Source organism: Dermacentor silvarum, chromosome 10, assembly GCF_013339745.2.
Source record: "Dermacentor silvarum isolate Dsil-2018 chromosome 10, BIME_Dsil_1.4, whole genome shotgun sequence".
NCBI lineage: Eukaryota > Metazoa > Arthropoda > Arachnida > Ixodida > Ixodidae > Dermacentor > Dermacentor silvarum.
Genome location: NC_051163.1, coordinates 62,641,263 through 62,662,340, shown reverse-complemented (window position 1 = coordinate 62,662,340; position 21,078 = coordinate 62,641,263). Strand labels below are relative to the sequence as shown.

The 21,078-nt window shown below is 46.6% G+C and overlaps 1 protein-coding gene across 1 annotated transcript in view; it reads right to left on the bottom strand.

Annotated features, from left to right (window-relative positions):
* Nucleotides 1-7: 7 nt before the first annotated feature.
* Nucleotides 8-21,078, bottom strand: part of LOC119465829 (carbohydrate sulfotransferase 1) — a 59,700-nt gene continuing 38,629 nt past the window's right edge. The window contains exons 3-4 of the mRNA XM_037726301.2: nt 7,027-7,315; nt 8-3,557 (exon numbers count right to left, since the gene is read on the bottom strand). Of these exons, the coding sequence (XP_037582229.1) occupies nt 2,269-3,557; nt 7,027-7,210 (1,473 nt within the window). The 5' untranslated portion in view covers nt 7,211-7,315 and the 3' untranslated portion in view covers nt 8-2,268. The remainder of the gene's footprint in view (nt 3,558-7,026; nt 7,316-21,078) is intronic.

Genomic DNA, 21,078 nt, shown 5'->3' with positions numbered 1-21,078 from the left:
CATGCCCACTCGCCACCAACAAATCAACTACATAAAAAGCACCTACGCAGCTCCCTGAACCGGTCAAGGTTTTGGCACCTAGACATCAGCGCGAGGCGAGTAGAACGCCGATGAGGGTCAATTACAGGACTTCTTACGCAGTTGTAGAGGCTCGGACGGAATGACTGGACTCGAGATAACTTTCTTTGCGCTACATCCTGAATACAAAGTCTTCGCTATTTCATTATTCTCAAGCAACACTGTAAATCGCTACGCCATTCAGGCCTCTTCATTCATTCCGGTCCTATACGATACCTAGAAATGTTCTTCCATAACCGTGCTGTATCCGGAGATAGTAGTTTTGGCCAGCTCCACGTGACCGGTTGTCTTTTTAGGCATTATGACGCAAGTCGCCGAAGCAAAACGCACACAGCGAAAACATGCATCTCTTCTCCTATCGCTCAAATCACGCTACCTCGCGACAAACGCACGCTAGTTTTCAGCAGATTTCGTTCGTTATCACCAGTTCTCCGTCATGTTATGGGCGCCTAGCTACGAACAGAGAACATTCGTCAAAGCAAAAAGTTACCAACAGCGCAGTGAAGCAGGCGAACGTGTATGGCCTGTCACCGATGTGCGAGGCTAGAGTTCGAGTTTATGGCGCTGAATGATTGGGTTGACTGTTCCTCGACTGCTCAGCGCCGCGAATAAAACCCGCATTTCAACAGTTTACTAGGCACACAAATTAGCCTCATATAACTTGATGGATATAATAAACCGAGTTGGCAAGTGTCGCTCTCTTGCATAGTTCTTGATGTTCAAATTTTCGTTAATACTGAGGTTAACTTTTCATTTCTTTCTACCAGTCCATGCGGAATATGTCATAATCAAACTTATAAATTGAGAACCTATAGGGCGGTATTATTCTTGCTGTTGTTTTTACTGTTGTTGTTGTTGGTAGTGCATGAGGAATTGCATTGAAATGGGTTCTTTGTTCTTGCCCTTTACTACTTGAATCGTGTCACGCTTATAGTACAATTAACAACCCTCTAAAATGAAGACTGCACATCTGAGCTAGTGTAGGTGCACGTTGACGCGATTTCAACGACGTTTTCACGAATAAAAAACAACAATTGCACACCCTGTGGAGCTTCATTAACAAGCCTGTATCATGAAAAACTGCTTCAAGGTGAAAAGCGCTGGCTTACAAAACGTAGTCACCGTTGAAGTGACCTGTCAAAAGCCTCCCATGATATAAGTTACCAATTGTGCCGTACGTTAGAGCAACGTCATAATATATATGCGTACATAGAATCAAATGCAGGCGAATCACCTACAATTTGTTTTAACAATCAACCGTATCTTCTAACGTAACCGTTTTTAGACGCCAGTTACAGTTTTCTTTCTATTTCGCTAAAATTTAGCATTGATGTAACAAACGGTAACATCTTAGATACTATATTTTGTCCTAACGATCCGTTATCGAAATTTCGTCGATGAATCTTACCCAAATTATGTTTTGCACAAACCTCAATAGGAAAGGATCGCTGTGAACATCACATATCGCAACACCATTAATGCCTATAAACCTGCATTATCCACAAACGTAAAAATTAATTCCAGCTGTGAACGTTTCTGGATCTGTGTGATTATTTAAGTGCTCCCGTCAACATTTGACTTCGCCTTCACTTTACTGCTACAGTCGAAGTCAAAAGGTGCACATAATCAACCGGCCAATAGGTATATAAACCTATAAATAATTGCCTGTGGTGTTTTCTACAATGTGCTTGATATTCATAGCAACAAACGTAAACGGGGAAGAACTATAAGAAATAACAACGAACAGACACATACATCAACGCTGACGTAGCCCCATTCATAGCAACAAAGGGGCATTTGCTCGCTATATCGTCAAACAAACAAAACGGATGAACTTCAAGTACGCGCACATACATGTCCCGTGAGCACATCAAGATTTCTCGGCGTGTCTTAGAAATGTGGTTCACGATAGCACTACTAAATTTTCAATGTCATTGCGTCCCTCACGTAGACACATGATCCGACAGCCATTCATACCTTTCAGCAGTGCGTAATCACACAGCGCCACAACACCATTCACAAAGCCTGTCGGCTGACAACGGCATCAATGTCATTTAATTGCTGCTCACACTAGTTCGTTCATTTAGAAAGATACGGACCGTAGAAAGTCATCAAATTTCTCGCCGTAACTGCAGTAATGAAATCCAGAGCGCGTAATGCAGTCACGGAATGCGCACGTTCGCTAATTTACTATCTTGCGGTGCCTACAGATACCCTTAACGTCGTACGCACACCGGCCGCTATCAAATGCGGCACAGGAGCTATGGGCACTTCGTCGAGCAACTCGTTTTCGCTGGTGATAGTCTTGTAACCTAACCGAAGGAGCACGTCCGAGCACGACCGCTGAATGTCCGCGATGTCCTCGTAGTTCAGCTTAGTCCTCCACTGAAACGCAACCGTGGACGAATTCCTCCTCGTCGAGTACGGGTCTAGGGCGTCGGCCTTTCGCGCCCTGGTGTGCGTCTTTAGAAAGTTGGACACATACACCGTGTAGTTCAGCCCGAGAGCCTCGAACATTTTCAAAGCTTCCTTCTTGGGGTCCAGAGACACGTCCTCGTATCGAAGTCTGTACGTGCTGTTCGGAAACGTCCTCTGAAGCTCCTCGAACGTGTCGAGGTCTGCGCGAAGCTCGGAGCAGAGTGTGTCCTGGTGCGCACAACTCTTGGATTCGTTGCACCAGTCCAGGAGTCTCCTCGAAGCCAGAATACCTCGCGGGTCGCGCACCAGGTGCAGAATTTTCACAGATCCGGCAATGTCCGGGTTGCTAAGCAACCAGTCCCGAACCTGAGACATGTGTAGGCGCGTGACCTTCATGACCTGCGCGGGCGCCCGCGCGCAAACTTTGGACACGTAGTCTGGCTTGAAGCAGACCGGATGCTGGCCTCCGCACAGGGCCCAGAGGAAGTGGTTCCGCCTGAAGAGGAATTTTTTCTCGGATGCCCAGCGGACGTAATGCTGGACACGCTGAAAGTCGCAGCGGAGCAGGTGGCCGATCAAACCAGAGGCATTGCTCGCAGCACTGCCATCGAGCCTGGCGTCCTTGCTGAACATGTGCAGAGGCTCGAAGTGGTAGAAGGTGCGTGGCGTCGAGGACAGGATGTCGCCGACGAAGGTGGAACCGGCCCGGAAGTAGGTGACGACGATGACCCTCTGGACCTTGTTGGCCGGCACGGTGGGGTAGTGAGCCAGGGTTCTGTCGAACATCTTCAGCATTCTGGAGAGCAAGAGCGGCTTGAAACGGTTCATGGCAGGCCTGGTGACGGAGGCCTTCTGGTGGATGACGAAATGTCGAAACGCGGCGGGCGCTCGCACCACGGAGATGGACGTGGAGGTTACTACCCCTGGCCTGAGTACGCCAGCAGGCGTTATTCTCGACAGTGCCTTCTTCGTCGTCGAAGCCCTTGCAATTGAGGCTTGCAGGGCGTCAATATTATTGTGTTCCATGGCTTTTCGGACCATGCCACCGGGAGACGACGTTCCTGCACAGGACAGCAAAAGACATCGTTGGTAACAAGCATGTTTATTTGTGTCATCAACGGCATCTTTAAATTCTTGAAAAGTGTTTTCATTACGTCTCGTTCATGGCAATAACTCACGCACGATAAAAAATATTTTCAAGTACCTTTTTACGGCTTTCGGCAAGAGTTTGTGTGATGCGCTTACTCACACGAAGGAAAAACAGCTTAAAACTACCTGCCCCCCCCCCCCTCCACCTATCGCTTGTATTAGGGTTCTAATCGTTGCAATGAATTAAATATCCACCAGACAACGCGACAAAGCTCTGAACATTGCAATGATGGCGAATATTCTAACCATTATTGAAACACAATTAGAGATGTAAGTAGGGCTAACCCACCGTGGTGGCGTAGTAGCACTGGCGTTGCGCCGCTATGCATAACGTGGCGGGATCAAATCTCGGCTGCGCGGCCCCATTTTTATGTGGGTGAAATACGATAACGCCCGTGTACCACCGCAGCTAGGAGCTCACCAGCCTGAGCCGCTATCTTGTATGCGTTCGAAAAGCCGCCGTTCGGTTTCGCATCACACGATTGGCCTAGATTGGCCTAGGACGCAATATCGGTAAGGCTTGGGCCAATCGGGTGAGATGAAACTGAACGGCTGCTTTTCGAACGCGTACAAGATAGCGAGCCCAGCGCAACGCCGTAGCCACTGGTCTACGGCGGCGAGTGTCATCATTATTTTTTTAACACAGTTTTTTACTTGACCAGACAGCCGTCCCCACAAGTCTGGCGGCAGAGCCAAACGATACTCCGCTTTAATGCGCTGTCTTTATTGTGCGCGGTGGTCATGTGCTTTGTGACTGCCCTAAGTACGTGGAAGAGCGTCAAAGGTTGAAAAATGACCTTACGCGTCTCAACAGCCCACCGTTGTCGGAGGACGTTATTTTAGGCCCTTGGCCAGACGCTCAATCGAGTTTCAAGGCCATCCAGGCGCTACTGAACTTTTTAAAAAGTACGGGCCTGAACTGTAGGCTTTGAGCATGCCAAATTGCTTGCCATATCTTTTATATCCTGCTCCTCTCGTCATCGTCACCCATCAGGCGCCTCTTTCGTCCCTCTTTCTTTCCCTCTTCCCCTTCCCCCAACGCCGAGTAGCTGGCTAGAGTAATTTACCTCAGGCTGACCTCTCTGCATTTCGCATCACTAAACTTCTCTCTCTCTGGTTTAAATGCCCTTATTATCTTTTTGTAAATCGGCTTATACCAATTTTAATATGCGGTCACGTATATTAATTATCCTTCTATTAGCTGCGAAAGATGAAAAGCTTGATCTATGAAAGGGCCGACAACGCCGAAATCTTGGTTTGTAAACAGCAATAAGAAAGAGGTACCAGAATATCCAAAGAAGTCCGTGAATTTAAGAACTAATTTAAGAAATTAGGAATAAAGAGATAAATAGACGAGAAAGATCTACGCATGGACATACGATATTCTAGCATGTAGTCCACACTCATTATGCAACGAATTACTTATTCTGCGCTCGTGCGCCAAGATTAAAAAAGTAAGGAAAACGACACAGGCATTATAACGTGTGAAAATATTAAAATAAGTAGGAAAAAACACTCCTATACTCAAACTTCCTTATATCTAACACACAAGCACGCACCCATGAGTCCGATTAGCTAATGATTAGATATGAAGCCTAACAAACTTAGACAAATTGAAGTAGATATACCAGTTCAACCTATACCTTTTTTTCGAAGGAAACTTGCTTTGACTAAAGATATAGTGCTTGATTATTTACAGAAGGTTAGGTGAAATCGCTGGCCCACAGACCCACGCGCGTTGCGCCAGCCGATTGGTGCATTTTTGTTTGTTTTTGTTGTTAATTTTTTTTTCTAGAAGACTGCACTTGCACCGCACATCTGGGTAAAGGTCTGCGGCACCCTAAGTCAGCGCACGGCACACGACATCACACACAAAAAAAACTACTTTTTTTCATGCGTCGGGTGTTATAATTTCTCAGCTGCACGGGAAAGCCAACAAGAACCGTTTTGCGGCAAGAGGAGTTCAATCTATTGTTTGCATCTACGATTTTCGTTCTATGCAACCGTACACGAAGCGCTTATATGAAAGAGAACTCTATGCTTGCGTTTAACTCAGCCGTACTTTTTGTTCCATTACTCAAATAAATATAGTTGCATGAAATACCTTTTGCTTTTTTTTTTTTGTTTTTTTTAATACAGGAGCTACGGAGAAAATAGCAGCGAGCTGTCGATTTTGACCTAAACACTTCCCATTGTCTGTGTTTTACCCCAGATGGAATGTTCCCGTTTGTTGTGGCGCAGTGTGTACTTTATGTCTTCTCGCCACAACTTCCGAATTTTCATAAATTGTTTCATATAAATGAACAGTAAAGATAAACACTAGAACAGTTTAGTCTAATGAATTATTTTTTTTTTCAGAAAGACGTTGTCGTTCATTTCGCGGCAAGATGTAGATTACTAGTACTAAAAACAAATATTTTCTTTCCATTTTGTTCTCTCCTTTTTTGAAATGTTGCGCCACAATGCAGCACATGTGCATCAACGGAACGACAATGGGTTCAAAGTATTTTCGCGTTTTTGGCCGTCGTGGCACCAATGTTTGTGAAAACCGGCTAAGTTCAGTCTTTGACTCTTTTTAGAGTACGATATGCAGTCCGTGTTTGCGAATAGAAAAGATTAACAAGTTGGAGCCGGCTATGTCGAAATTTATGACGTCCCTGCGAACTTCAAGGCAGCGTCGCCACCTCCTTTGATTTAGAGCCTGTTCCAGCTATTGTTCCTAGGCATTCTTTTTAGAGCGCAGCTCTTAGGCGCCCGTTCCTGCGGTCAGCATCGGCGGCAGCGTTACCGAGCGAACGATCATAGCAAAACAGCGAAAAAATGAAAGCGAACGCGTAGCGCAGCGGAGGATGAAAGACGCGAGGAGAAAAGCGGAGATGAGGGTGCAGCGGAACCACGAGGCGGAAAGCGGAGGAGGGTATGGCGAAAGCGTGAGAAGAAAGGCGTAGTGCGGCGACGGTAGCTACGAGATGGCGCCAGAGTAGAGCATGTCGTCTGGTAAGTCTGTCGGCGGCGGCCCCTATCAATCGCGCCCACGCGTCACCCACGCACTAGCCCTCGCGATCTCCAGATAAGCGAAGCAGTCGTGCCACACTTCGCTCCGTTTGCAACGTGCCGCACGAGACAGATTGTCCGCGCCAGCCTATATATCGCGAAATGAAAACGCGTATACGTGTAATGAAATTTCGCATTAGGGAGTATCGTAATCATCGTTGAATTTTCTTTATTTTATTTTCCTTATTTTTTGTATTGTATAAGGGTAATTTACTTCTGTAACTCAGCTTACCTTTATCGTTAGTGTGCCTTTAAGAGATAGTCCAAGTTATCCGGGTTAGTTATAATCGAGTTTGACTTTAGTACTTCTTATGCACGAGGGCAAACCTTTCACATCCTGGCCTGCTCGCAGTGCGTCGCTGGTGCTGACTTTCCCGACCAGCGAGTTCACAGAAGAAACGGCCGGTGCCCGGACTGCTGGCAAGCCTAGGTCCGGAGCCAGCTGAACTACGGCCAGGAACAGGGCCGCTCCCAGCGATAGAAGCAGCAGCAGCCGCCTGTGGCGAACCATGGCCTACTGTGAAGCCCAGTCAGGCACCGGGTTCAGCTCCGACGTGCCGGAGTCAGGACATGGCCGACCACCGCCTCCTGTGGCGCTGGTGCTGCAGATTTCTTTCTGCGAGGTAAGAACATGGTGCGCTTATGTGAGTGAGATAGACAAGGGAGGCTTACCCAAACACTAATAAATTCCTACAGAAACTGACAAGAGTGGCACATGTAAGGAAATAATGAAAAAAAACCATAACGTGCTATTTGGTTAATCTTTTGCGAATGGTTATTATTTTGCAAATGTGGTAGCTTTTGTACTTCGTAAACATTTGGTTAATGCTAAGTTAGAATTTGTAACATATATTGAAGTATCTGAAAAGATCGTTTCAGTCGTTGTTGCCTCGGGTACCCCAAAAGAAGTTATGCGGCCTTCCCTGTAATTTTTAAAGATTGTATGCAGGAAGGGAGAGGAGGGAGGGGGAGGAACATGTTCATCTCCACGCTTTAAAAGGAGACACTTGGTCGGAGCGCTTCCTTTAGTTTTTCCTGTAGGCTAGTTCCGCCTGTAGCTGACACGATCCTCCTCGTCCTTCAACTAGCCTTCGATGTGCATACATTTATGTATTCTTAATATGCCGAAGGTACTTTGCCTAGGAGAGCACATGTCGCCTTGAAAAAGACAAGTCCACATGTCGAAACGTTGTCTCCTGCACGTGCAACAAGTACCTTGTTGTCACGTTGCTCATCGACGTGAATTTCCATCTCCCGCATTCCCCGTGTTTTCCCTGCCTTCCCTTTGTCTCTCTTTCTTTCTCTTTCCAACTTTCTGTGTTCTTCCTAAGCTTTCAAACAAAATTCGATTCCGAGTGCTATGTCTATGTTCATTAGGTTGAAAAGTTATGTCACATAATATGCACCCCGCACACAACGTCGGCAGACGTCGGGCCAGGGGTAGAGCTCTACTCGAACATGTCCGTAACAACCACATTGAAGCAAGCTTCGTGGATGCCTCGGCATATGTCCAACAAGAGGCGTTCGCCGTCTCCATCGTCGACTCTAATTCCAAGATCTTGCTGCGCTACAGTACGCACTTCGAAGCCATTAGTAGCCGAACAGGTTGCAATCGCGCTGGCTGTGCTCGATGGTCGCAGAGAGGTAATATATAGCGATTCTAAGGCAGCCATTAAGGCCTACCAAACCGGGATGGCCTCCCCTCAGGCCCTTCGCATTCTCCAAAGCTTGAAAAGTATCTCTCCGCATTCTCTCATTTGGTTTCCGCTCACTTGGGGTCGACTGAGGGCTCTCCCTCTAACAAACAAGAAAGAAAACCGCCGTTATGAGCTACGTACTGTGCTATTAAACTGCCACGGAAGCTAGAAATGGGAGTCGAACCATTTTCATAAAGCATTCAAGATATGCAGTGACGTGGGCTATCAAACACGTCTTGTGGCTTATAGTTCCTTCGAATAACAGAATTAGGTTGAAAGATACTTGCCAAGGAGAAAATAAAATTGGAATCTTAGTAATCAAGCACCTGGCTTTTCCTGAAACTTCTTTCCTATAACAAGAAAGCATACAAAAGCTTGAGCAATAACGATGGTTTTGCAAGATAAAAAATGCAGAGCTGGGACGCTCAACTTGCTTATTGAATGAACATTAGGTTTTTTATGTCTCTCAGCGGGTACTTCCAGAAGCGTTCCGTTTTTGAAATGGTTTAACGTGAGCTCGTCGACAGTGAGCCTCTTCGATTATCCGTCTCTGGCAGTTCCGGACTGTCCGTGAAGCTGCACACGCAACACTCATTGGCTGAAAGCACTGCCTCGGGTAGTCCGGGACTGTCAGGGACGCATAATCGAAGAGGCCCATTATTACGCTATTTTCCGCACGTCAAACCAAGCTAATGTGTATCTTCAAGTTTCCATTAGTTTATTAATCTATTTATAAGCCATACCGTGCGCTCCAACTAGACCACTACACGGGCCATGACCCTCAGCCTGGGCGCGGCCTGGGCCTTCGCACTTGTAAACGTTTACCCGTCCGAGCCCAGCCCGATCGTTCAAAGCGAGACCCGGGACGGCCCGAGGCCGAAAAAAAGCTCACCTACCCTACCCGACCAGGTCCGACCGCAAATCAGGCCCGACCAAGACCCGAACGTGCAAGGTGAAGAGCAAGGTTTTTCAAATAGCAATAATCGATGTTTCGTTGGCGCATGCTACGCTAACAAGTACTTTAACTGTCAATATTGTTTTTACAAAACGGCCTCAGGGTGGAGAAGGATGACCAAAATACATGACACGAGGCGCATTTATTCAGCTGCGGCATACTGTACTTATTTTTCTGCAAATACAGTGGTGGAAATGGTCACGAACGTTTTCAAGCAGACTTTGTAGCAGGCAAAAGGGATTTGTACCAGCTGTCCTCACTTTAGTACCAAGTTGCCATAGCAATTGAAACAGAGGATGAAATAAAGCCAAATTTAATAATGGCTTTGTTGCAGATATAACTATAACTAGGATATAAGGAAGCACGATTTAATGAAGCATGTCTTTTTCATCGGACTTTTCTCAATTGAATGTAAAGTACTCTTTCCCGTGCTTAAAAAATTTTTGCCATCTTTTTTTTTTCGATTTAGTGCACTGCGTGTATTTGTCGGAAGACGTGTGGACAGCCAGCAAAAAAAAAAAAATGTAATACGTTTCTTGTCATATCCCGTCACTGCAAACCACAACTGCCTCGTTCAAGCCAGAGATCTGGCTATGGTAATACATATTGGTCTACGCCTTGTTTAATGGCACTATATTCTTATATTGACACACCCTTACGGCAGCCCCTAGTAAATTTCGCAGCATATAGTCGAATAAGACTAGCAAATGCGTTAATGTGGTCGCGCATGGAAGTAAGTTCTGCGTGTCCATTCCGCGTCACATGACAGCTGGGATACCTTTAGAGCCCGGGAAAAAAATTATTAAGTGAATCTAAGTCATGATACTTCGCGCAGACTATTCGTTTTGGTGGATGGCGCCCGCTTTCGCGAACGTCCCCTCCCCTCTTTGGAAACCTGTAATCGCTATTGCGACGATAAATAATTAATGTAATTAACATAGTACATTGATTACTGCGATTACAAGTTACCCTTTCGAATATAGCATAATAAACAATGCAAATAAAAGCACAGAAAGACAGAGAGAAAGGCAAAGAAAAGACAGGGATGTTAACCAGAGAATATGGTTAACATATGGTTAACAAACATATTGGACCCGCAACTAGCCTATGGCTATGGGTCCAACCAGCTTTGGTATTTCTGTATGTTCTAAGTCTGCAAATAAAGAATTGAATTGAATTGAATATCCGGTTGGCTACCCTGCACCGGTGGAGGGAGGAAGAATAGCGAGATGCATGCTTTACTGGAACATTTTCGTAGTGAGAGGGGAAAAAGTTAACTGGAACGAGCAGCTGATCCACTTACTACTCGCCCGTTCCCCATAATTCGAGCCGCGGCATGCAAAACAAGTCCGGTGTTCTGAATAAAACTTCTCCAAATGGCTTGTCCCACGTAACAATAATGCTTGTTCCAAATAAAATATCTGGAACATATGTCCGCAACCTATTTGACATCAGATGAAAAGTGTACAAAAGAAGAAGCCCGGCCCGACCCGAGCCCGCCGCGTCAAACTCGGGCCCTACCCGAAGCCCGGAGTTTCAGGCCCGGGCCCGGGCACGGCCCGAGCCCACCGTGAAAGCTCTTTTACCCGGTCCGGCACGGCCCACGGGACAAACTGGGCTTAGGTTCTTGGGTAGTCCCGACCCCGTACAGTGCTGTAACTACAGCCATGAAGACCTTGCAGTGAGGATATTTAGGTAACGTTTGCCGATTCATTGCGATCAATTCTGTAAAGGACAGAGCCGTTAACGAGCACCTCTGTAGAGGTAGTGGATATGTGCGATACGTATAATCAATTCGTCATGAGCGTGTTGTCTGCAGCAGCGGAAGCACCGGCGTGGAAGGCGACTGTCATCCCGCGCGACGACTCCCTGTCCTGTAGTCTCCCACCATGCAACGGGGAGCCAAAGGACGGAGCCAGCTCTTGCACCTTGCACTAACCAGGCCTTGGGCCCAATGCAAGGAAGCCCCGTGTGCTGTCTAAAGCACTCTGCTGCAGAATATGCACCATACGTTGAACAACTTCCGTGGCTCTGAGGAAGGACGCGCTGTAGGGTCGCACAAGGGAAAACTTTGAGAGGTGATAACCACGAGTACGCAGGGATCGGACGCATCTGCGCGCGTTTACTTACTGGTGTTTGGTGTGTCGGCTGTCCGTGTGTATGCGTGTCTCTTATCGACGTGTGTGTCATGAATTGCGCACAACACCTCTGGAGTCTTACGCCAGACCATCATCCAGTCAACTTTTGGCAGCTCTTCATTAAAGACAGCACCTGTGTCTTTAATGCTTTCTTATTGACATTCAGGTCTATAATACCTGTGCAACAAGGGCGCACAGAAGATGACATTGCCTTACCAATGCCTTAAATTTTAATATCTTTTGCACGCTGCCACACGGACAAACATAACGCAATTTGCTTTAATGTCATTTGTCATTTAATGCGCTCGCCAGAACTCATTCGACTGAGAGATACGTACTCTCGATGACACAGCGTGTGCAGTGAGGAGTAATTAAAGTGTTCGAATCATCGTCTATCATGTACAAAAATTGTTTTCATTAGTAGTACAAATTGTACATAACTTTCAGCTACAATGCTTCTGTCTGAAATTGTACACGGCGAACTGCCTCAGGTCGGCGTTGAAATGGCTTCGACGCAGCAGGCGCCATTTTGCTTCTGGACTTCGGATTTGACATGCAATGGTCGAAGCATCTGAGTACGATTGCAACGTTGTAAAATTGCAGCAACAAACTCAAACTAACGCCATCATAGTAAGCTTACTTTTACATTTCGCGCATTCATGAAAGCAGAGTAAACTTGTAAAGGTCATATATTGTGTATTATGAAGTACTCCAAAATTTTTCCATTCAGAAGACGCTGTGATCAACGTTGTCGCGTTAAATTTAATTAAATTTCGACGTGTGGCAGCTTTGTCGAAAACAATTTCATTACGGAACTTAGGTTATTGACGATCGAATGTCATTTTTGCGCCCGCGTGGCACAGGTATTGCTACTGCAGTAATTATTACATGAGGTGGACCTGCACCCTCTCATTGAGATCGCCATAATCGTATACCATAGGGTATACGATTACACAATGAAAACTACCGCGTGACAATGTTTTTGGGTGATTACAAGAGAGAGAGAGAAACGGGGTGGGAAAAGCAGGGAGGTTAACCCGAAAAGATTCTGGTTTGCTACCCTGCACTGAGAGAAGGGGAAGGGGAAATGAAAGGCGGAAAGAATAAGGAAGAGAAAACGCAGTCACGAAAAAAAATCCAAGGAATAAAAAAAATTGAGGAGGTTGGAAACGTCTGTGAGAACTATGGACTGTCAGAAAGTACACTCGATCGCAAAAACTTCAAGAGTGAGTTGACTGACTTGTTGTGTGACGACTGTATAGAAGATCATGCTCAAAATACGAGACGAAAGGCTCGGAAATAACGCATTAGAAACAAAATACAGGGAAACCTGCGTGTAATAGCGAACGCTAACTGAAATGTAGCTTGCACGCCTGTGTGGAAGGAGGGAAGAAGCAAGGAAGTATGGGAAAGTGTGTATTAAATGAAGAAACGGAGACTCTAGGTGAGGCGTCTCCATTGGTGCTGTCTTTTCTTTCGAGTCCAGCTACTAGATTTGGGCGATAGGACGCGAACCGTAACTACCAATGCGAGAAAGCCATGGCTTCGCAACGAAACATTTCATGCACTTTCGGGTAACTTTATGGGGCAACGAAGGAATATAAATAGAAGCGCAGAGCGGGCGCGAGAAGGCGCTCTTGCAAATAATCCCGGAGTGTCATTCCCGTTTGTAGTTGGCTGGAGAACCGAAAATTTAAACATCTTGACCCGTATGCGCCAAAAGATCTTACGCTAGAATTTTTCCTAAGAGAAAGTTTCAGCCAAAACTGATGCTGCACATATCATCAGCGAAGGCGGCGGGACAATGGCAAAAAGCACTTGCGAACGAAAAGCTTTGTGAATTCGGCTCATTGCTTTATTACAACAGCCACGTTAAAATAAGGCGTAAAATACACCCCTCGGTGGTAAATTTCAATATTCTTTATACACCTAGCTCTTCGTCGTTTTGCCAAATATGAAGACTTCCCAAATAGCGGGCTACACTGATTTATAGTATCACCTTACAAAAACAAGCCACGTATTCACAAAAAAAAAAGTTGTTACCCTGTAATTGTTCTGTAGATAAAATGTCAGCCAACTCTGGTGCTCTACATAACATTAGCGAAGGTGGCTAGCCGATGGCAGTGATCATAACTTACGAACGGAATAATTTACGAATGGGGCCCCCGAAAGCGAGCACTGTCAGCCTGCGCCGAACTACTTAGCTCAGTAACATCTCTTTTCTAATATTCATTCCTTGAACCTGTATGTCCGAACAGAGCGGCGTCACGTAGAAAGCCTTACGCTGTTTTACACCATTGTTACCACTCAACCTTGCTCATCTTTGGGATACATTACGTTTGCTAGACCGTCTACTACCAGGAATTTTCCGCATCTAAATATAACACCCCTGTTCGCCATGACTGACAAATTCAAATATAGTTTTTTTTTCCGACCCATCGAAATGTGAAACGAGCTACCTCTAAACATTCGAAATTTTCCATTCGACAAGTTCGTTATTTCAATCACTGGTTCCATACCTTGCGATTCTTAGGACCATGTATTGTATACAATGTATGCATGCAAGTATTAAGAATGAGTTTTTTTAATATTCATTCTACTTGTATTTACCTTTGTGTTGGGTCCCTTCGAGTTTATTGTACCCGACTCCTGCGATAAACCTCTTAGGGTTGCAGTACGTATCAATATTTTTTTCGCGCAGACTTCCCCCCTGTAACTTTCCCTTCCTTGCCACCGATAGTTCCCCGCAAGTAAAGTAACTCCCAGGCCGTGCTTGCCGATATGTGCTGGTCTCCGTAGTCGCCAGTCCCGGTCGGTTGTGCGACCTCTCCCAATGAGGGTCCCGAATTCACAATGCCTTCTTACGCTAAAATTGTTCGTAAGAGAAAATTTCAGCCACTCCTGATGCTGGACATATTATTAGAGAAGGCGGCAATTGGCCAATGGCAAAAAAGTACTTACGAAAGAAAAGCTTTGCGAATTCGGCCCCAGAAGTGCGAGTACAAAAGTTTAGAAATTCCTGTTTCACGGACATCTTTGCGGCGCCTACAATACCGTTTAGGCGGCACTTTTAACGATTTAAAATAGAAACGAGCGCAGCCCATACTCTTAACCTGATGTTGGTAACAGCCCTTATGTCGGGATAGTAAGATTTCTAGTCGTTGTTTGATTGACCTAACGTCACTGTGTCTCACGACGCTAACGACGTGAAGTGCATACGCTGCTCAGAACGGGCATGTGTGTGTATCTGTGCGTGCATGCGCGCGTGTGAGTGTGAAACGCGCACGCACGCACAGACACACAAACACCACACGCACGCACACACACACGCTGGACGTCCTATAATATACGCAACCACTCATTCGTAGCTCCCGAGGTCACGCATGGTACGGTGTATCGTCGTCGTATCTTTTTTCCCATCTACGGGAAACGAGTTATGCTTTCCGTTGCAAAGGGCGGAGCCCATGACCCCACGGCATTTTCTAGGCGCCGCGTAAAATGTGACACTCGTGATCTAAATGCAAAACAAAAAAATAAAAAGGAGGCTGCTTGTGGAGATTCGGTAACGGCCAATCAGGACGCGACCACCCACGGTCGTTAACTGGGCAATGTGCTGCGCATGTTCGTGCATTTAGCTTATCAGTTCATTTCGTTTTCCCCCTAGACGTCCGGAGCTGTGCAGACGAACGCGCGTCTGCGAAATCGCAGAAGTGCGGAACGCCATGCAGCCCTACAGATTGCTATCTGCGGGAGATTCTTATCTGCTCTGGTCATTAAGGTTCCGCTGCGTTGCGGAGCCTGATATCCCAGAGACGGAAATATTGCACGTGCTGACATTTGAGAATCCTAATCTACTGCGAGTCTAATGTCTACTACAGGGTGGTGCATTCGTGAAAATGCTCGTTGCAAGGCACCCGGAGAAGAGTTGACAAATGAGGCTGAAGTTTTCGAGTGCTTATCATGACGTCCTTCGCATCACAGCGTTCAGTTGGCCGCGAAGATGCATAATGAGGCCACAGATCATTAAGCACATATAAACACTAGTAACGCTAGTACTATAAACATCAGTAACGCTAGAAACGCTAGTACCATTGCTACTACAAGCACACTACAGTAATGATCCCTGTCTGGGAACTCGCGAGTCTCGTGGAAACGTTACCTCTCCTCTAGCATTAACATCATGTTATTATTACCTCATAGTGAGAAGTGAGAACAAGGATCTTTTTATTTCGCAGGAACAAATTATCAGTTTATCAACATCGACAAGGTGACTAATGTAGTTGTGGTACAAGGAAAAAAAAAAAGACTGTCCGCAGCTACTTGAAGTTACTTGAGCCACTTCAGGTTCAATCAGAGCCACGCACGGTAATATAGTCTTACAAAACTTAAATGACACGTAAATGTAGTCATATAATTATCACTCATATCCACACTCATTCCATGACCGTATTTTTAAAACACGTAATCGGTTCAGCGCATGGAAACGTTCATAAACTGAATTGTGCTAAGTCATAAACATGACTAGGTTAGAGGCGGAGAACACAATCGCCTCCTATGATGTACTTTTTCCGAATGGATGCCAAAATCCACATACTGTCTTCGCGATGCATCGTTTTGCCACTGGCCTTTAATTTTTTTTTTATCCTTGGGACAAGCCATCACGAACGGTTGCAATTGCCCCCCAAAATCGCAAAAAGGTGTTTGAAACTCGACATTCAAGAGAAAACGAAATTTGGTTGCAATCATTGAATACCATGCTCGCCCTCGAATCGAAAAGTGCAGTAGTAGACACACCTGCGCCCGACCGCCACGTTTCTTAGTTAAATTCCTGGGTTCAGTAGCAAAGTGCCAAGTACTTGGAAAGCTTTCGCGGCCGGCTGGTTCTACAATGCAAGCTTCAGCTCACCTCACGCCGAATATCCCCGTCTCGAGTCAACGGCACCGGGCGGCGCACGAATAACATCTCGAGGAATCTCGTCGAGCTCGCACGCACACGAGACCATTACTATAAACTGCCGCCCCCCAAGAAAACTTCCTCTCCAATCTGTCACACCAGCAGCGGTGACGAGTCTGGACATGCAAACACACACACACACACACAGCGGCGCGCGCGGACGCGCACAGCAGGCGGGTCTGCGACGCGACGATGGTTCTCACCGCGTAACCCACTGTCCCGACCCGGGCCGTGCCCCTCGCCATCGGTAGTGGACGGCAGACACGTGGTGACCGCCCCCTTCTAGCTACCGCTAGGCCGAGCGTGTACACGAAAGCCAAAATCGTTAAATAGGTTGCCTCTGCTACCCCACTCCACGATACCCTCCTCTCCCCCGCTATCACTTTCAGGCCTCTCCTTTCCTCCTCTCCCCTTTCGCCCCTTTCCCATAGGTGGTGCATCCGGCCAACCGCAGGCCATACGTCACGTGCTTCGGTGATTTGCTTTATGCATCGCTGTACATCACGCTTCCGATTTTCATTCTTTTTTCTTTTCTTTTTTTTTTCGCGCGCGCTTTTGTGATTGCTCTGTGTACCCGTATACCACGAGTTCTGCGTGTGATGTCATTCGTTCCGCTCCTCTCCGCCGGTACCCTCCTCCCCCTGCGTACCTACTCTCTGATTTTGTTTATTTATTTCGTTGTCTGCGGAAAGCTTTTGGCACTGCATTTACCTGCTTTGGCGGGCGAACGTGGATGTTTGGGCGCCGGTGGCGACTAATGCGTGTACAGAGGGGAAGGCCTCGCATAGCGGTGGCTGGCCAACACCGCGGCGGGCGTGTATCACCAACGGTACGGATTAGAAAAAATCGGAGCTGACACACGCTGCGCGCGAAGCACCGTAGAAGACGTTTGCCAAGTTATGGTCCAAGTGTAGCAAGGACTGGGCGAAGTAAATTGCGGATATAACGTGATAACTTGTATTAGCGCTGTCAATAACTCCTAGATTTGACCTAAAAAGAAGAGTCTTTCCTCCAATGCACCGGGGTGAACAGCAGAACACATACTGCCTGTTCAGGATCAAAACAGCCCGCGCAATGAAAGCGCTTCTTCACTTTTTAGAAGATAACAGCAGGCCATCATTCCATTTGGGTCCCAACTACAACCCGTTGCTACCCGTGCAACTGGCCAAGGTTTCACTTGGACTCCAAGTTGTACGAATTGCTATATATGTACTAACAGAACTCGTTAATGTTCTAGTTCGATCATAATACGATCCCTTCACGTTGAGTACAAATTACCATGATTGCAGCTACATCCCAAGCGAGACCACGCGGTTGCTGCCCAGTTTGTTTCTAACCAGAACCAGTGGGCCTGTTACTGAACCCAGTAGATCCCAGTTAATACCAGTTAACACTAGCTGGACTCGCGGGCAAATATTTTGATCCGGAAATGGTGTCGCAATCGTACCTTTCACTTCGATAAACAATCCCTCTCCAATGTATCGGGGCAACTGGACAATCATCAACTGTCACTTCAGGCGATTCTTAAAGCACTCTCCACCACTCGTCTGCGCACAAGACATTGGAGGCACTTCTTTACCTCACTTAAGCGACGCCGGCAACACAGGGGCAGATTTCGCTCGTAAGTGCTGTTCTTTGCCGTTGGCAGATCGCATGAGCTAATACAACATCATGCTTTGTTGCACCCTGCTGTTAAAATAGTTCTTGGGTGAGAATTGTCTTCTGTGGGTGAGAGGGGAAGAGGGGGAGGGGGAGTACGAAAAGGCAACGGAGCTTGTCTGCAAAGCATGCGGTTCTTCAAACGCCGACATTCCAGGAAGTGCTACAATCGCTTAGATGGTACCTTACGATGACGACACTTTAAAAACATTGTACCATTAGCAGCCATATTATAGTCGGGACAAAGAAAAACAAAAAAGGAAGCCTGGGGAAATCTGTAATCTTATAAGAACAATGGAGGCAACTACAAAAGTTTTTGTTCCTACGAACCGTTTGTCATAGTACTGTTTGATGCCTTCAATATTACGACCTCCGGCACTCACGAATCACTCAAATAAAGTGTGCTTCAGGATGAGGACCTACGAGTCGACCTCAAGAAGGCACTTATTTGCGAAGAGAAAAAAAAAGTCAAAGAAAAGCTCTCGTTAGAGTATTTAGTGTTGCGCCAGTTCGTGAAACACACCTTTTAGAAAAAGTGGCACAAACAGACACAAGGGCAGACAAGACAAGCTCTCGCCTGGTCCATGCTCTCGGTATGTGTGTGAACTTGCACCATTCTCATAAAAGGAGCACCCCTCATGTGCACCGAAAAATAATTTACACCCTCATTCACGTTTACGGGTGTAAATTATTTTGCAGTGCGCTGCAATTTAGGAATGTGATAACCGGGCTAGCGTCGACTCTATTGCCACCACGCGCAAAGCCCGCGCGCCGTGTTCGCATGGGCGGGAAATACAGAGACAGAGGAAGATTTCCAGCGCCGGACAGTGGAGGCGCGCGCATGCGCAGGACGTCGGTCCATTCGGCTGATGGGCCCACCGGAGAGCGTCAAGAGTGGCGCCCCCAAGTGAAGGTGGGGGGAAAATGCGAAGGATAGCGCGAGAAACGCTGTTGTACCTTACACTGTTCGTACCCCCTCGGGGTGAATTAGCTCCATCTCTCTATCACTTGTCATTACGACGAGTATTTATCTCTATGCTTATACGCTGCGTCACCGGGGAAACGGGAGCGCGCGGTTAATCGTCTTCGGCGCCCCGGACTCTTCCGTATGATTGCATAACTAACCTTGTTTTTCCTTTTTAATGACCTTTCTTCTTTTCTGTCTATTGGACCTTTTTTTTTAGGGGCGTGGAGGGAGCAGGGAAAGGGTAGAGCTGCTTTACAGCATAACGCAGAAACAGGAAAAAAACGTATAAATCTGCGAGCCAGGCGCACGAGAGTCATTTAAGGGCGTAGTGAGGAAGGGCGAAATGACGTGACGATAGAGCGCTCTTTCGGAAGCGCGGCACGCTCTGCATAAGCGGACTTTTCACCGCGCAATATCTTTGCGTATTGACCCGCTGTTGCACCAGTGGATAGCGGAATTTATTTCTAACCGCACGCAGTTTGTTTCCACTAATGATACTGATTCTCCTGAGGTACGCGTGCGTTCAGGCATACCGCAGGGTTCTGTTAGAGGACCGCAGCTTTTTAAAATTTATACCAATGGTTTACCTAATAATATAAATTCTTCTATTTGTCTTTTTGCTGACGATTGAGTTATCGGCCGGAAAAGTTACTAATGATGCCGACATCGAATGCCTTCGAACAGACCTTAATAATATTACGCGTTGGTGCGACCTCTGCAATATGTAACTTAACATTTCTAAATGTAAAACGATGACAGTTTACCGTAACCACACGCTTTTCCTAACTATATACTCGTATTCTTTGAACGCCACCCCGATCTAATCTGTTCGGAATTATGACTAATTTTGTGTCATGGGCTGATCACACTGTCTATGCAACATCCAAATCGAGTCTGCTTGATTACATAAAACAATAATTTTCCCTTTCATTATTACCATTTAAAAACATGTCTCACTTACGTCTGTCCCCTGCTTGAATACGCTTCATCCCTATGGAATCCCGTCCAGGTGACCCTTATCAACAAGCTCGAAGTAGTTCAAAATCGTTCGGCACGTTTCATACTGTCCAGCTATCATCGAAGGTCTAGTGTAACTACCATGAAAATACCTATGCACAGAAAATTATCTCGTCACTGCCTTTTCCAAAAGAGTTATTATCACAATCACGTACTTAAAGGCACACATGAACTGCACTAATTGGGTGAAAAAGTTAAGTTCCGGGGTTTTACGTGCCAGACCCACGATATGAATGTGAGACATGCCGCAGTGGGGGACTCCGGATTAGTTTCTCCTGAAAACGCTGCTGCGTTTCTTGAGATGCACGAGGCTATATTACCATTTGTGAAGAGCTGGAACACAAACGCTTCAGCGTGTGTGCATACGTGAACGCGCTGTAAGCTCGTTAACTTACCATACAGGACGGGGCCGTGTTTATACACAAAAGGATTACGGCCCATGCGCATAGACAAGTTCTGTTTTTTGGGTAGGCCGATAAGCGCTTCTAAAACAAAGAACGTTGCTTTTCTACCCGCTTGCTATAATTTCTCAGCAAGCGCCCCCTTCGCAGCTGACAATCAGCAGCAAACTCTGCACCTGCAGCCGCTGCTATAGCAATGCATTTCGGCTCCACACAAGGCCAGCAATGGACGGAGGCCCATGCGCGATTCGTGGCGCCCTCTGGTTTCTGTTGTACGAACTGCTCGTTGCAAAACGTGTGCAGAAAGTTTGGAGGCGACTGAACCTCCAGCCGAAGTCGATGAAACAGAAAGTCCTTCTGAGAGAGTTCAGGGTGAGAATGGTGTGGCGTGAGCCACATAATTTATTCTGCCAGGCCCGCGGCGTTTCAAACGACAGCATCTCAAAACGCTAGCCGTCATGAGAGAATAATGCGGAAACGATCACTTCGATCACCACCGGTACCCCCGCACGGCGGTACCACCACTGCGCGGTGGTATTTGCACGGTGGTACCACCTGGACTCAGAAGCATCGGTGGTACTGCCGGTACCA